Raw genomic sequence first — 15,678 nt, 5'->3', positions numbered from 1 at the left:
ATATAAAAAAGGACTTTGACTTGGGCCTACCGGAGCTATAATCGAAGTTAGCCAACTCATTGATCCGCTCCTGTATGGCTGTACATCCTATTGTTTCAATTTTTTTTAATTTAGTACTTAATGTTTTGATTTATTTACAATTGACCATGATCATTTATCTAACCGTCTAATCAAACGTTAATTGATGACGTAGCAATTGTGGATTCCATATTTTTTCCAAACTATAAGGTCGTTCATAGACATTTTCGGTACATCAAGTTTAATATTGACTTTGGGAGGTTGATCAAAAACCAAAATCCTATATCAAACAGTTGAAACACTTTCCATGAGGCATTTTAGGAGATCATTTGGCCTTATAAGTTAGCAAAAATGTGGAATTAGACAATCAGACAGATGACAATAGTTAATTGTAAGTAAATTAAAATGTTAGGTATTAAATTGAAAAAATTGAAACGATATGGTACAAGTTGTGAAACACCTCAAACCTCCGAAGTATAAGTTGCAATTTGCCCTTTTTTATTTGTCGAAAATCATTTCGGTGCTCAAAAGGGTGTTTGTTTGCACGATTATGTTATCCAAAAGTCCAAACCAAGTGCTTGGAGACAATATAAAACTAATGAAGGGTGTCCTTGACTTACCTCATGGTAGGAGTGTCAACTCTTATTCGTGTGTTGTTCATGTTGTTTTGTTGAGACATGTGAATTAATTAAGTCGACACAAAGATGACACAATTTTTAATCATGTCAAATTTTCTCAACACAATTTTTACACATAATATAAGTAGAGGTGTACAATGGGCGGGCCGGCCCGAATCCAACACTTGCCCGACCCATTTAAAATGGGCTCGGTCCGTTAATAAGTAGGTCAGACTGGGCTAATGTTTTTTATTCCGTTGGGCCGGCCCGGCTCGAGCATGACCCGATATGATTAAAACATTACCTAATTTTCTTTGTTAGATTTAAAATTAAAAGATTATTTATAACATTAATTTTTAAAAAAAGTTGTGACTATATTAAGTAGGTAGTAACTTTCAATCTTGTTGAATGAAGAAAAAGGTTTTATGTGAAAGAAAACAGTGTCAACATGACATGATTCTTGAATGTGTCTATTCTTGCATGCTTATATAGTTACAAGACACCACTTCAGGCCATTTCAGTAAATCACCAACTTTAACCATCAGCTCACTAACCATTTTACTGACTAAATTTGTTCGGACGAACTCATGGTTATGGTTCGAAATTCACAGCAGAACTTTTGTTTGAAGGATCAGAAATGGTAAAATGACTTCTTAGTTCTTACCCAATACCCTGAGTTTAATTAACCTCAGACTCTCAGAGGGAAGAAAGGGCCATAAAAAACGAAGGTTGACTTAGCCTTGACCAAGATAGTGGGCTAGTCCATTAAACTAGTTGGGCTGGGTCTGAGAAATCTCAGAATCGAGCCCCTAAAGAAGATCGGGACTTCAGAAGAAGTTTCGCATTTGAATTGGAAGTTAATTAATAACTCCCGAGCAGTTGGATAAGGATTGAGATTAAGCAACTGCTAGGAACCACCTAACAATCTATAGATACATGCTTCTACAACAAAGAGAGATATGTGCTGCGATTTTAATTGAATTACTCATAATACGAGCTCTCAAGTAATTTGAGTATCAGGTAAAGGGCCCATACAGATTTCTGTTCATTCTTTGTAGGGTCAAGTAAAAAGAACAGGGACGGAGCTATAAATTTTAAGAAGATCTTTATATAATTTTTCACAAAATTTACAAAAAACCATAAATTTTTTTTTTTTAATTTTCTAAAATATATATATATATATATATATATATATATATATATAGAGCTACATATGGGTTAGGGGAACCGCGACCACCTCAGGCCTACATGTAGCTCTGCGGCTCCGCCCCTGAAAAAGAAGCTGACATGGCAGCCTGAAAATTTTGAGCATCATTAGCTGGTTCTGCTAATTATATAACGAAACGACCACAAATACCCTCACAGCTAAATCTCGAGTGTATGAGCAAAATGCTCTTAACTGTACATGCACATACTATTCTATTTTTTTATTATTTAGTTAGACTCGAGCTTATTTCTTTTCTTTTTTGGCCGTGGACCTGAGCTCATTTCAATATTAGAGATTGAGGAACAATGTTCCTAGCAGAGCCTCTTGCTCTCCTATGTGGGTAGATGGAGTCCACTCTTTTGAGGAATGAGAAACATTAAACTTATCACTTATCAGTAATGAAAAGAGTGAATGAGAAACATTAAACTTATACTAATAGGAATAATAAGACAATATTTTTTGCATCTGGATGTGAAAAAAACAGAGATTACATCATTCTTTAATGTCAATGTCACTAGAAATCCATTCAAACATGATGTATGACCATTGATAATTATGGAACACCTCATGTTCCCCACTTGTAATGGTTACTATTACACATGAGGGGATCTATACATTCGTTGACTGGCTGCATAAGTGAACTTTTAAGGCGACACGACTGTATTAGTAAAATGACCATTTTCCCACATAGAGCAATGGCGCTGGCACCCCATTAATTTCAATAAAAGTTTAGAGATAAAAATAAATCATAAGAGACATTGATGCCTAACATTCTTGCAGGAGGCTAAATCATATTTGAAAAAATCTAAGTATTCAATCTAAAATTAGTTGGTAATAAAAGAAATAGTCTAAAATCCTTATAAGCCACTATACAATACTTCACATTTTCTACGTAGAATCTTTCTCTTAACAATATCACTGCTCAAACTCACACTATTGTTCCCCAAAAACTCCTCTTACAACTAGCACCTCATCAACTCAATGTTCATAACTACTTTGTAACGTTTGAGGGCACCCTTAGGGATCTTATAACAGTCTCATTATGGAGGGGCACAATGGTCTCTTCCTCTCTCTCTCTCTCTCTAAAATGATGAGCTAGCTCGCAATAAGTTTGACTGTTAAGTAGGACGTAGGCAACGTAGGCACTTAGAAAACCTATTATTGTTGTATACTGAAAAATGATGAATACATATAATCAGGTTGAGCATCATCAAAGGGACCTCGTTGACTCTATTAATTGCAAACTAGTAGGCTACATATTATAAATATATATATTATTACCTCAAATTAGTCTTGATTCTGATTCATCCCGCCTTCTTGATTTGCTCTTGTTTTCCATTTGGGTGGAGAGAGAGAGAGAGAGAGAGAGAGAGAGAGAGAGAGAGATGGGGATACAGCTGCCACCAAGCTCTGTAGCAGTGCATGGTGATGATCAAGTAGTGGAGGATGCAAAGGTTGATCATGACCATCAAGCACAGCAGCAGCTTGATGCCGGTGCTCTCTTTGTTCTCAAATCCAAAGGTACATAAACCACTACTTCCTTCATTCATTCTTTATATCATCAATACCGGCCTACTTTTTAGTTTCTGCTTTTTCTTCTTCTTCTTCTAATTTTCCTGTTTTTTTTTTTTTTTTATCCCCATCCATTGTGGTCCTCGTCATCGTCGTCATCATCATATCATCACCTTCTTCTTCTGCTTCTTCATTAACATCTGTGACCTCTTTTTCCCTTCCCCTTTTGTCCTTTTTCATACCATCATTATCATCAATGGATCTTAGTTCATATATTTTACTATTTTTTTCCATTTTTATCTACAATTAATTAGTCTATTCTTTCTGTATATTATATGAAGGATACATGCATATTCATATGGTCTTACCTCATGTATATGGCCCAAGATTCTCATTAATTGTTATCATTTGAGTAGTGTCACACCATACCAAAACTTTTCCTACATGTTTGTACTTTGTATACCAACAAATACGAGAGTTTTACTCATACTCCCATTTATTTCTAGTTATTAATAAGTTATGTTATTAATTTACTACATCATATATAGTACATGTTAGTTGTTGACCAGACCCAATTCACATTGATGGCCGGGTGTGCTTGAGTTCCATGTTGGTTCCAGACTTCCTTGTTAAGTGGCCTTTTCTTTTTCATGACCCACCTAACTCCCACATTTTCTGAATTAATTACCTATAGGGTCATTTTACAAGAATGATTTCAAATTTAAAGATTTATTTTATATTAAATAGTAAAATTGTTTTGTATATGAATACTTGATTAAAAAAATGCTTTAGGACTTAGCTGTTTTCCCAACTTTTTTGCAAGTCTCTCCTTTAAAATAGTTTTTAAATCTTGAATCAAATGGGGCCTTAGATTCTATAGTATCATTCATCTCTGGTAGCTAGTTTCACATATTATTATTTAAAAGAGAAAAAAAAAAAAAAAGACAAAGAAAGAAGAAGCAAAGTCACATCTGAATTATTATATTTATATGGTGATGTAGGATCATGGAAGCACTGTGGCTATCACTTAACAACTTCAATAGTTGCTCCACCTCTCCTAAGTCTGCCGTACGCTTTCACCTTCCTTGGATGGACGGCTGGGATTTTCTGTTTGGTGATCGGAGCATTAGTAACGTTCTATTCATACAATTTAATCTCTCTGGTTCTGGAACACTATGCTCAATTGGGCCATCGCCATCTCCGATTCAGAGACATGGCTCATGACATTCTGGGTACGCATGACTATGACACACCCTTTTGTGCACTTTATAATTTCTATTTCATTCCTAAAAATAAAACCCAAAAATCGAAAAAAGAAAAACCAAAAGAACAAAAATTGAGAGGTAATAAATTTCTTTCTCCCCTTTCTCTCATATATAGTGAAAAAGAAGAGTATTCAACCCACAATTCCGGCAATGAGTGAAGAGGTTAAGCAAAGTTTTACATGCTTGAGATGTGGGATATCTCTTAACATGTTCTCTCTCATGTAGTGTCACTTCACTACTTAATTTTTGGGTAATGTGTGAACACGAGTAGCTGTTTGGCCTAACACGTAGATTGTTCACTATATGTTGAAGAAATTGAAGTATTCAGTCCAATATCAATTGATAATGAGTAGGAAAATTATGCAAGGTTTTACATTTCCCCGAGATGTTAATATCTCTCAACATATAGGACAGTGCAATTGCCTTTCAGTTTTTTATTGGGTCATCCAATTTATAACTGAGTGTCCTATCCTATCATAGCTAATATATACCTTATAGCTTAACCTGAGGGATAACTGTTGGACGGTCTTTTAAGCCTCATATTGGCTTGGGTAGTGGATGGGGCAATACCCACGCTTGAAGTCAAGAGACAAACAAGTAATTGTCAATAGAGGAAAATAATGTGGCCCTGCCATTAACTCTAAAATGGCCCTCGTCAATTTCTCCTTTTTGGCTATGTAAGGCCTTCTACAAGGGTGATCCCTAAATACTCAATACCTAAATCAGTTTTGAGTATTAAAAAGTGTAAAAATATAAATTTTGGGGATCACCAACACAATGATGTTGAGGCCCAAATATGGAGATATTACTATTTAACTCATTATTTGTTGGTGGGTCAGCCATTTAATTTGGTGATAGGCAAGCCATTTAATAGCTTTTATTTATTGGTGGGCCAGCCTTTTAATTTGGTTTTGGGTATAGTTTATACCCAAAACTGAGGATACTTTTAGGTCTCAAAAAATTATGAAGATCATATTCCGGCCCATTGTGGCTGGACTATACCCATTTTATACCCAAAAAATAAATTTGGGATAAGATTCAGGCTCTATTGTGGAAGGCCTAACATCCAAAAGAGTTGCCATCTAAAACATTTTTGGGACATCATCATTACACAATTTAACTGCAAAAATATCACAATTCGAAAAACATTTACAAGACTAGCATTTGAAGTAAACATGTTGAATGTTCAATATTCTAGCTAATATTGATCCTCAAGAAAGAAAAAAAAAATTGTGTCATTTTTCTATCGATAAAATTTTCAATAAAAAAAATCATGGGTGTCAAAAGATGAATGTTGGGTGTTCGTAAATCCCTCTAAAATCAAACCCTAGCTACTTTCACAAATCATAAGGGATAGAAGTAACTCTTTTGCCAATTTAACTGATTGGATTCTACAGGACCCAAATGGGGTCGCTATTTTGTCGGCCCAATTCAGTTCTTGGTATGCTATGGTGCTGTGGTGGCCTGCACTCTTTTGGGAGGACAATGCATGAAGGTAATCCCATTAATTTTTAACCCCTTTCTCTCCTTTTGCATATTTTACTATGATATTTGTCATGGTTATATAATTAAACTACTTCCAATTTTTTAATTTTTGGTTTTTCTTTCACAGGCAGTTTACTTACTGTCCAATCCAAATGGCACTATGAAGCTTTACGAGTTTGTGATCATATTTGGATGCTTCATGCTGGTTTTGGCCCAAATCCCATCGTTTCACTCACTGAGACACATTAACCTGGTGTCTGTGTTTCTTTGCCTAGCTTACAGTGTTTGTGCCACTGCTGCTTGCATTTATATAGGTATGAGCTATTAGCTTGTTTGATATACATTGTTAGTCCATTCTCTGATAGGTTAACTTTTTGGGGTCCAATGGCTGTTTGAAAACTATGGGGTACATGGCATCAGAGCTCTGGTTCTAAGAGATCCTGAGTTCGAAAACTTTGACCCCATCATGCACTTATCATTTATCATGTTAACCTACAGAGTGAGGCTGCTCCTATTCTAATATGCCTGAGGGAGAGTATTAGCTAGCTTGATATATATTATTGGCCCATTTCCTAACAATTTAAGTTTGAATCACTTTTGGGGTTCAATGGTTTGTTCAAGTAAAACAGGACACATACTCAACCTATTTGATGTCATTCACTTGTTGCATTCTCTGACATTAGATAAAAACTTACCAAGTATAAACATATTTTGTCAGGAAATTCTTCCAAAGGTCCACAAAAGGACTATTCTGTGAAGGGCAACACTGCAAATCAAATTTTTGGGATCTTCAATGCCAATGCCATCATTGCTACAACATATGGCAATGGCATCATTCCAGAAATTCAGGTTCAAAATACTCCTATTATCCTTAACTCTGCTTTCTTACTCTTTGGATTCAAGTGCAGAACTGTAACGATTAGAACAAAGCTTTGTGAGTCAGATACTATGGGCTTGTTTGCTTCTGTATGAAGCAATTTTACTCGTAATGCTTTTGGTAGTAAGACTTTTGTTAAACGTACATCAAGTACTTCATTGAAAACCCAAGTGATTTTTTCATATCCAACTATACAAGCATTTAAAGTGGCCAAAAACAAAAAACTATACAAGCATGTACTAGAGAAGCACTTATCATGTGCTGCAGATACCAAAAAATGCACCAAAACCGCTTTTGGTTAATCTGAAAGCATTTTTGGTATTGTCAAAAACACTCCTGAACACACCCAAATACTAGTTTTTGATGTCTTTGGGAACTAACCATTATATAGTTTCTGCTAATAGGCAACAATAGCACCACCAGTGAAGGGAAAGATGTTCAAGGGACTATGTGTTTGTTATACAGTTGTCACGATGACTTTCTTCAGTGTTGCAATCTCTGGCTATTGGGCATTTGGCAACCAAGCTGAGGGCCTCATCCTCAGCAACTTCTTGGTTGATGGTAAAGCTTTGGTGCCAAAGTGGTTCATTTTCATGACCAACATGTTCACTATTCTCCAACTATCTGCTGTTGGTGTGGTAAGAACTTAACTACCACCACCTGAATCTCTTTTCATTTATAGTTGGAACCAAAACATTATTAGTAATGCTAGATGTACCACATGTCTAATAGAGGCGGAACACACCTATACAAATGAGTCTCACCTTTATTAAAGAGCGTTACATATATGGTACAAATAGTTTTATCCAAAGATTAAACCACATTGCTTTGGTACACAGATTTATCTGCAGCCAACAAATGAAGTGCTTGAGCAAGCATTTGCAGACCCAACAAGCAAAGAGTTCTCTGCTCGCAACGTGATCCCAAGGGTGATCTCTCGCTCTCTGTCTGTCGCCATAGCAACAACCATAGCAGCAATGCTTCCATTTTTTGGGGACATCAATTCAGTCATTGGGGCTTTTGGTTTCATGCCCCTTGACTTCATCTTGCCTGTTGTGTTCTTCAACTTGACCTTTAAGCCATCAAAACGAAGCCCCATTTTCTGGTTGAACACTACCATTGCAGTGGTTTTCTCAATCTTGGGGGTTATAGCAGCAGTTGCTGCTGTGAGACAAATAAGCCTAGATGCCAAATTTTATCGGTTATTTGCTAATGTATGATCACATGAAGTGAACATTGCTCGCTTTTGACCATCAGCTTTTGCTCAAGTGGCATAGGTGGAGTGGGATGAAGGGTAGATCCTAGATTCGATTTCCCTTGTAAGTTGTAACTAAAATATTACCTGACTTTCAAGTCTGCATACTTCAAATACGAAACATAATATTAGTATGTGTCCCAATTTCAACAATTTTCATTTGTACTTGCTTTACACAAATGCTTTTCTTTGGTTATTTGAGAAAATATTTTTTTACAAAATTTATAATCATGTTATTGCTCTTAAAGAAATACATAATATTATGAAGAGAAGGAAGATAATGAGGATGTAAAAAATCTAGTGATAAGAAAATGTGGGTGCATGACAATAAAAGTAGGTCAATCCTTTCACAGCCCAAAAACACCATTTTTTTTTTTTTCCGACAAAAGTGCCATTTTGTGTAATAGTTTTTGAAATGGGTCATGTGTGCAAAAGGCTCATAATTGGGTGTCATTTTCGGTAGTTTTCCAAATAAATTCATAATTTTTTTTTGGGTCAGTGTGATGTCACATTCTTGGTTGTATTCATAATACTTTTTTAAGAGAATAAAATTCCGTCGATTGCTAATTATATTGAAAACAAAAAAACAATTATACTAGAGGGACCAAGATCCTCTACCTGGTTTTTCTCTGCCCGTTTATACCAGCCTTTTAATCATGGTCATCCAAACAAATAGAACAACTGAGATGATGCCACATCTGCAATGGCATTTTTTGTCACTTATTTTTCAATAAAATTAGAAGATATTCTTGAAAAAATAAAAAAGAAGAAAGAGTGAGAGAAAGAAACCAAAAGGTACGGTTTTGATCCAAACCCAAAGCCTTTTTGTATACTCTCTCTCACCATCTCTTCCTTTTCTTCTCTGTGTATTCGTACACTGTGAGAGGCGGATGGGAGAGCTTCGCTAAATATTTCAAGCCAAAATTCAGTAGTGAAGATCAGAAAATCACACCCAGAAAGGAAAATAAAAAATAATATTTTTTAAATATTTTAAAAACGTTATTTTTAGATTCCTTCTATATGTTTTTTTCTTCTTAAACCCTCATATCAGGCCATTGTTCTCTATCTGCTTCCCTTCTCTCTGGGTTTTCAATTTTTCATTGATCTCAATCTTGGCGTATAGCCATGGAGATAAAGCTCAATGGGATTCATACTCTCAATGCTTGTGTTCAGGTCGCTGGAGGATGAGGCTGAGTTGCCGTCGGTGAGAATGGGCCGCTGGAGTCCATGAGGCTGGGTCAGACGACTCAAACTCCTTCCCTTCAAAAAACCGATGAGCTAGAAACTTCTTTTTTTTTTTTTTTTTTTAAGAATATCTTGTAATTTTAATGAAAAATAAGAGTGACTAAAAATGCCATTGCAGACATGGCATCATCTTAGTTGTTCTATTTGTTTGGATGGCCAGGATTAGAAGGCTGGTATAAACAGGCAGGGAAAAACCAGGTAGAGGATCCTGGTCCATAGTAGAGAATACAATCCGTCAGTTGCGGCGCTCACCTAACACACACTTATCCATCAACCAATACAAAGTTAGTTTGTAAACAAAGATCCAATTGATGTATGAATAGAAAGTTTGTCAACAAATTCAGATGTTTATTTTAATCTTACATGTTATGTTGCTAGTAGAGGTGTGAAACAACGTAGCGCATTTGAGTTGGGTTCATTTGTGCTCATTTAAATTTTTTTCTTGAAATGTTATTAAAAAAAATTTAATGTTAAATGAGGAATATATATATGCCTAGTTAGGACCAATTTCATGCTTGTACTCATGTGCCATGCTTGATGGGATAAAACCTTTAGCCCGCCCTAACCCATTTATGTGTGTTGTGCTCATATCGGTCAACCTATTTTGTGTTTGTGCCCGTATCGGCACATGATTTGGACTATACATTTAAACAATAATCCATTTGATAAATGGTTAAGATTGATAATCTGATAACATAGCACGCTAAACTACATGCTAAAAAAACATTTATCAATATAACGTGTTCATCATATTTTCTTTGAGTAGATCAAGTAGGTGCAATATAATATCCATAAATTCTTCATAAAAATCTTACCAATTTTTTATCCATGACAATTAGTACCATTTCTTTAAAGTTCAAACCAAAGGGTAAAATAAAGTTACAACATAAAGTTAAACAACAACAATAATAACAAGGGTTTTTTTTCATATTTAGTACCTAAACTTTGACCATTGTCTTAATGTGGTACCTAAACTTTTATTTGTCTCAATTGAGTACCTAAACTTTTATTTTGTGTCTAATAGGTACCAAAATGAATTTATGTTAAAATTGTCAACAAAAGTTAGGGGCAATATAGTCACTTCAAAAAATTTATATTTTAATTATAATTTTTTATTTTGTTTGTTTGTTGTGTGTTTTTTTTTAAATAATTTTAAACATATAAAGAAAATAATTAAAATATACTTTGACTATATTGCCCCTAATTTTTATTGACAATTTTAACAGAAATTTATTTTGGTACCTATTAGACACAAAATAAAAGTTTAGGTACTCAATTGAGACAAATAAAAATTTAGGTACCACATTAAGATAAGGGTCAAAGTTTAGGTACTAAATATGAAATAAACCCTAATAACAAATACAAGATCTCATTTATGGGGTCTCTTAATCCATGGTACAAATCTTGCATTGTGGCCTTGCAAACTTAATAAAGCTTCTTCTCCAATCAGCATAGATCTAAAGATATTAAATATGAAAAGAGTGATGACGATAACCATCGACTTTTTTTCAACAATTTATCAACTAGCGATAATGATGATGCGACGATGATAAAAAAATCTAGCGATAAGAAAATGTGGGCAACGATAAGGGTATGTTAGTTCTTTCACAGCCCAAAAGCGTTTTCTTTTTGTCTGACGTCATAAGTGTCATTTTGTGTAACAACTTTAAAAATAGGTCATATGTGCAGAGGGCTCATAATTGGACATCATTTTTGGTAGTTTTCCAAATAAATTCATAATACATTTTGTGGGTCTGTGTGACGTCACATTGCTTGTTGTATTCATAAATTCATAATAATACTTCTTTAAAAGAGAATACAAATCTGTCGATTGTTGTTAAAATTGAAAAAAACAAAACGAGTGTAGTATAGAATACAATCTGTTGGTTGCGGCGCTCACCTAACACATGTTTATTTATCAACTAATACAAATTAAGTTAATTAGTTTGTGAACAAAGATCCACTTGATGCATGAATAGAAAGTTTGTCTACAAATTCAAATGTTTTTTTTAACATATGACATGTTATATTGGTAGTAGATATGTCAAATGACCTAGTGCATTTAAGTTGGGTCAATTCTTGTTAATTTAAATTTTCGTCTTTAGATGTTTTTTAAAGAGTGTTGCTATTTGCACACCTTTTTTTTTTTTTGCACACTCTTTTCTTATTTTTTCTCACTTCACACTCTACATTCCTCCTACAATTAAATTTTCTCATACACACACCCCTCCCAATTATCCTAATATCCCCATTTTATCTATTTCAAAAAAAAAAAAAAAAAAACACACCCAGCCAGCCCTCCTCCTCCCTCACCCGGCCACCTCCCCCCTTTACCCGACCCACCCAGTCCTTCCCCTCTCTCTCTCTCTCTCTCTCTCTCTCTCTCTCTCTCCTTCCCTCTCCACTCTGAACATCCACTTAAAAAAAAATTGCAAGTTGGGTTGGGCTTAAGCTTTCGGTAGGTGGGGGTGGCTGGCTGGTAAAGGAGTTCTGGGAAGTGATGGCCGGCCTTTGGGGAGTATTTTCTGACTGGTGGGGTGACTGGTGGTGGCCAGAGGAATGAGTGGTGGTGTCGAGATAGCTGCGCGCGCTGGCTGGAGGTGGAGGCTGGGTTGGGGAGTCGAGGAAGAGAGAGGGATTTTTTGGCTGGGTTCTCGCCTCCTGGTTTGCCGACGGCGAGAAAGAGGAGGGGCTGTGAGTTGTAGAGAGAGAAAGTGAGGGGTTGGGGTTGGGTTTCGGGGAGAGAGAAAGAGATGGGGATAAGGATGGGGTGGGGTGGTCGGCGGGTAAGAGGGAAGGAGAGAGAGAGAGAGAGAGAGAGAGAGAGAGAGAGAGAGAGAGAGAGAGAGAGAGAGAGAGAGAGGGGAGGGGAGGGGAGGGGAGGACCGGAGCGGGGCTGGGGTGGTCGGCATGTGGTTCTTCACGGGGGGGAGGGGGGGTGGGGTGCTATGACAGGGAGAAGGAGGGAATGAAAGATAAAGGGATGAGGTTTTGAGTAATTTTATTTTGGGTGTTTTTGGTTATTTCACAAATTTAACTTTTGGGGTTTGCAAAAAGAAAAAAATGGTGTACAAATAGCAACACTCTTTTTAAAAAGGCCAAAGTGCATTTTTTGTCCTTATACTTTAACGAAGTTTCCACTTTAATCCAATTTTGGAAATTTTGGAAATTTTATCTCGTACTTTCATTATATTTGCAATTGGGTCCAAATTATTAATTAGGTTTAAATTGTTTGTAGAAATGTGACGTAACAAAGATATTTTGGACATTTTGAATAACCTATAAGTGGAACTCATTTAACCGAGTGACGTTGCCCAATCACGTACATTTGGACACACGTCTTTTTTTTTAAATTATTTAAGTTTTTGTTTTTTTTTTCTTTCTTAATTATATTTTATTTAACTTTTTAAATTGTTTATTTAAACTGTATTAATCATGAAATGTCTAAAATATTCATTCATATGCATTGTCATGTCATATTTCCGTTTAAAAAATAAATTGAGTTAACAGTTTAGACCTAATTGCAAACATAATGAAAGTACAAAACTAAAATTGCCAAAATTGAAAGAACGGAGACCAAAGTGAAAACTTCGTTAAAGTACAAGGACTAAAAATGTACTTTGGCCTTTTAAAAATGAAAAAAAAAAAAAAAAAAATTTAAAAACAGGAATGCTTAATTTGGGCCGATTTTGTGCTCTTGCTCGAACTGGCCCATGCCAAGCCTAATGGGATAAAACCTTTAGCCCAACCCAACCTATTTATGTGTGCTATGCTCATGTCAGCCTGACTTATTTCGTGCTTGTGCTCGTGTCGGCGGCCCTAGCCATTTGACATCTCTATTTGCTAAATTCATAATTTAGACCATACATTTATACAAAAATCATCTTAATAAATAGTGCAAATTGACAATCTAACAACATAACATGCTAAACTAGTTGGCTGCTAAAAGATCATTTCCCAACATAACGTGTCCATCATGTTCTATTTGTACCATCTACTCAAAAGTAGGAGCAATATATATCCATAAATTCTTCATAAAAGCCTTATAGTCTCATAAAAGTCTTACCAATCCTTTTTCTATGACAATTAGTACAAAATCTTTAGAGTTTAAAGCGAAGGGTAAAATAAAGTTACAACATAAAATAAAACAACAACAGCAGTAACAAATACAAGCTAGATCTCATTTATGGGGTCTCTTAGTCCCTGGTAGAAATCTTGTACTGTGACCTTGCAAACTGAAAAGGCAGCTTCTTCTCCCCTTAGCACAGATCTAAAGATGGAAAACAAAGATATTAGTCTACTCTTGTATGTGTATTAATAAGAGAGAGAGACAGAGACAGAGACAGAGAGAAACAAAGAGACATAGAGAGAGAGAGAGACAGAGAGATACCAGGGATGTTATTTGGTGTCATTGGCTGCAAGACATTCTGATCACCAAAATCAGGTAGAGAAGGAGGGTGGTTCATGTTCTGGTTTGCAGGAATGGCATGACCTCCTCCAGTACTCTGTGGTGGTTCCAAGAGAGCAGATGTAGGAGTACCAATACAACTCTCACCACGATGATTATTTGTTGTAGGAGCCATTAGTAAAGGAACCTTGACCATGTCTGAGTTACCAGCAGCTAGCATACTAGTGCATGTAGAAGATTCAGATGATTGCCTCCTTTTCAGTTCCCTGCTGATAATGTCTTGCTTAAAACTGCCCACAACCAGCTGATAAACCAAAAGAACCCACAATGAGACTCGATCACAATAGTTTTTGATAGGATCCAATTAATACATGCAAATCCAATGACAATATAACAATTCAGACTGAGGTGTGAAGAATAGCAACATTGGTGGAGTTCCATAACATTTTAGTCACTTTAAGAACCTTTCATTTTAGGCTTAATTAAGGTGGACTGAGATCTTTTGGACTATAAAAAATTACATTGTAAAAATGAAAAAAAAAAAAAAAAATTGGGCCACTTGAGCTACATCCCAAGATAGCCAACTATTAGCTAGCTCTGCCCCAGCTTGACGGAATGTGGCAATTTAAAACATAGGACATTGTTTAATGAAAAAGTAAGTCAAAACAAGTTTTGAAAGTAAAGTGAGACACATAACATAAGCAAGGGACATAGATAAGGGATTTCAGTCACTTTAAGGTAATGCTAAGTTATGGGATATGTAAGGCAGTAAGACACCAATTTCAGTAATTCAACTTTCACTAGAGAAAAAAAAAAGAAAAAAAAAAAAGGAAGAAGAGGCAAAGACTTACTTCAACAGGCCCAGGCCCAGCAGCTATCAGTGGGCCTGCCACAGCCCCACCAAAAACCCTCCCATCAGGTTTAGCCAGTGCAACACTTAACATGCCATTTTTCCCACGTGCTTCACTGTACACAAATGATCCCGATAGATTTAGAATCTCAAACCGACCCTGCATCAAGTTAAAAAGTAAGGAATCTCAAAGCAACACACAAATAAATAAAGCCTTCCCCTATTAGGATCTGAGTTATTCATGTTTAATTCATAATTCGTGTTAACAAATCGTGTTATTTATGAAGCATTATTTATCTTATGCAATAGTCAATTCTAAGTTGTTAACTTCGTGTTGTGTTCTAGTTTGTGCTAAAAATTTTCATGCAAACAAAACTAGCAATTCAAATTAAATTTTTGAAAGAAATAGATTAAAGAATAGGAATCACTAAAAATTAAGATTGGAAGTGTATAAGGTCATTCACCTCGTATGTGAGAAAACCACCAGTATAAAAAGGTTGGCGTAGGACAACATTAGAGACTACACCAGTTGCTGAAAGAATGCAAACTGCTCGAGGACCCTTCATGGAAAATGACAATATCTTGCTAGCAATATCCTGCAAAAAAAGCCGAAGTAAAGCCACTTCATATTTTTTTATCTTGGAAGGGGAACTTTTGACATATTTGGACAATGAGAAATACTATTATACTAATAGCTAATTGGTTAATAAAGCCACTTCTTTTGGGGAAGATCTAATAAACAATTAACATAAGAATTAAGACTGTACTCAAATCAAATGAGCAAGCCGACTTCTCACAGATCTATTTAACATTACCTCGCCAGGGTATATAGTCACTACATGAGGAATGAAGCCTCCTCCCACAGTGTTTGCAGCATAACCACCTTCAAAAATGGAAGTTTTAGATGTTAGAAAGAATTATGCTAGTCTAGCTACTTGC

The 15,678-nt window shown here is 35.7% G+C and overlaps 1 protein-coding gene across 1 annotated transcript; it reads left to right on the top strand.

The window, feature by feature from the left end:
• The first annotated feature begins 3,158 nt into the window (after positions 1 to 3,158).
• LOC147298949 (Transmembrane amino acid transporter family protein) lies at positions 3,159 to 8,380 on the top strand. Its single transcript, XM_086244325.1, has 7 exons — positions 3,159 to 3,363; positions 4,356 to 4,586; positions 6,017 to 6,114; positions 6,232 to 6,418; positions 6,823 to 6,953; positions 7,386 to 7,619; positions 7,821 to 8,380. The coding sequence occupies exons 1-7, from the start codon at positions 3,228 to 3,230 to the stop codon at positions 8,199 to 8,201; spliced, it is 1,398 nt and encodes a 465-aa protein (XP_086100451.1). The 5' UTR covers positions 3,159 to 3,227; the 3' UTR covers positions 8,202 to 8,380.
• The last annotated feature ends 7,298 nt before the right edge of the window (positions 8,381 to 15,678 follow it).

This window comes from Dryas octopetala, chromosome 1, assembly GCF_963921425.1.
Source record: "Dryas octopetala chromosome 1, drDryOcto1.1, whole genome shotgun sequence".
Classification (NCBI taxonomy): Eukaryota; Viridiplantae; Streptophyta; class Magnoliopsida; order Rosales; family Rosaceae; genus Dryas; species Dryas octopetala.
Note: the sequence above shows the minus strand (reverse complement) of the source record. Positions and strands in the feature narration are given on the sequence as shown.

What these genes read in the sequence shown, in the direction of transcription:
- LOC147298949 (XM_086244325.1), top strand. Translation starts at nt 3,228, where the DNA reads ATGGGGATACAGCTGCCACCAAGCTCTGTAGCAGTGCATGGTGATGAT. An exon ending in CATGGCTCATGACATTCTGG is followed by an intron (nt 4,587 to 6,016) that starts GTACGCATGACT and finishes TGGATTCTACAG; the next exon opens with GACCCAAATGGGGTCGCTAT. An exon ending in AACTATCTGCTGTTGGTGTG is followed by an intron (nt 7,620 to 7,820) that starts GTAAGAACTTAA and finishes TTTGGTACACAG; the next exon opens with ATTTATCTGCAGCCAACAAA.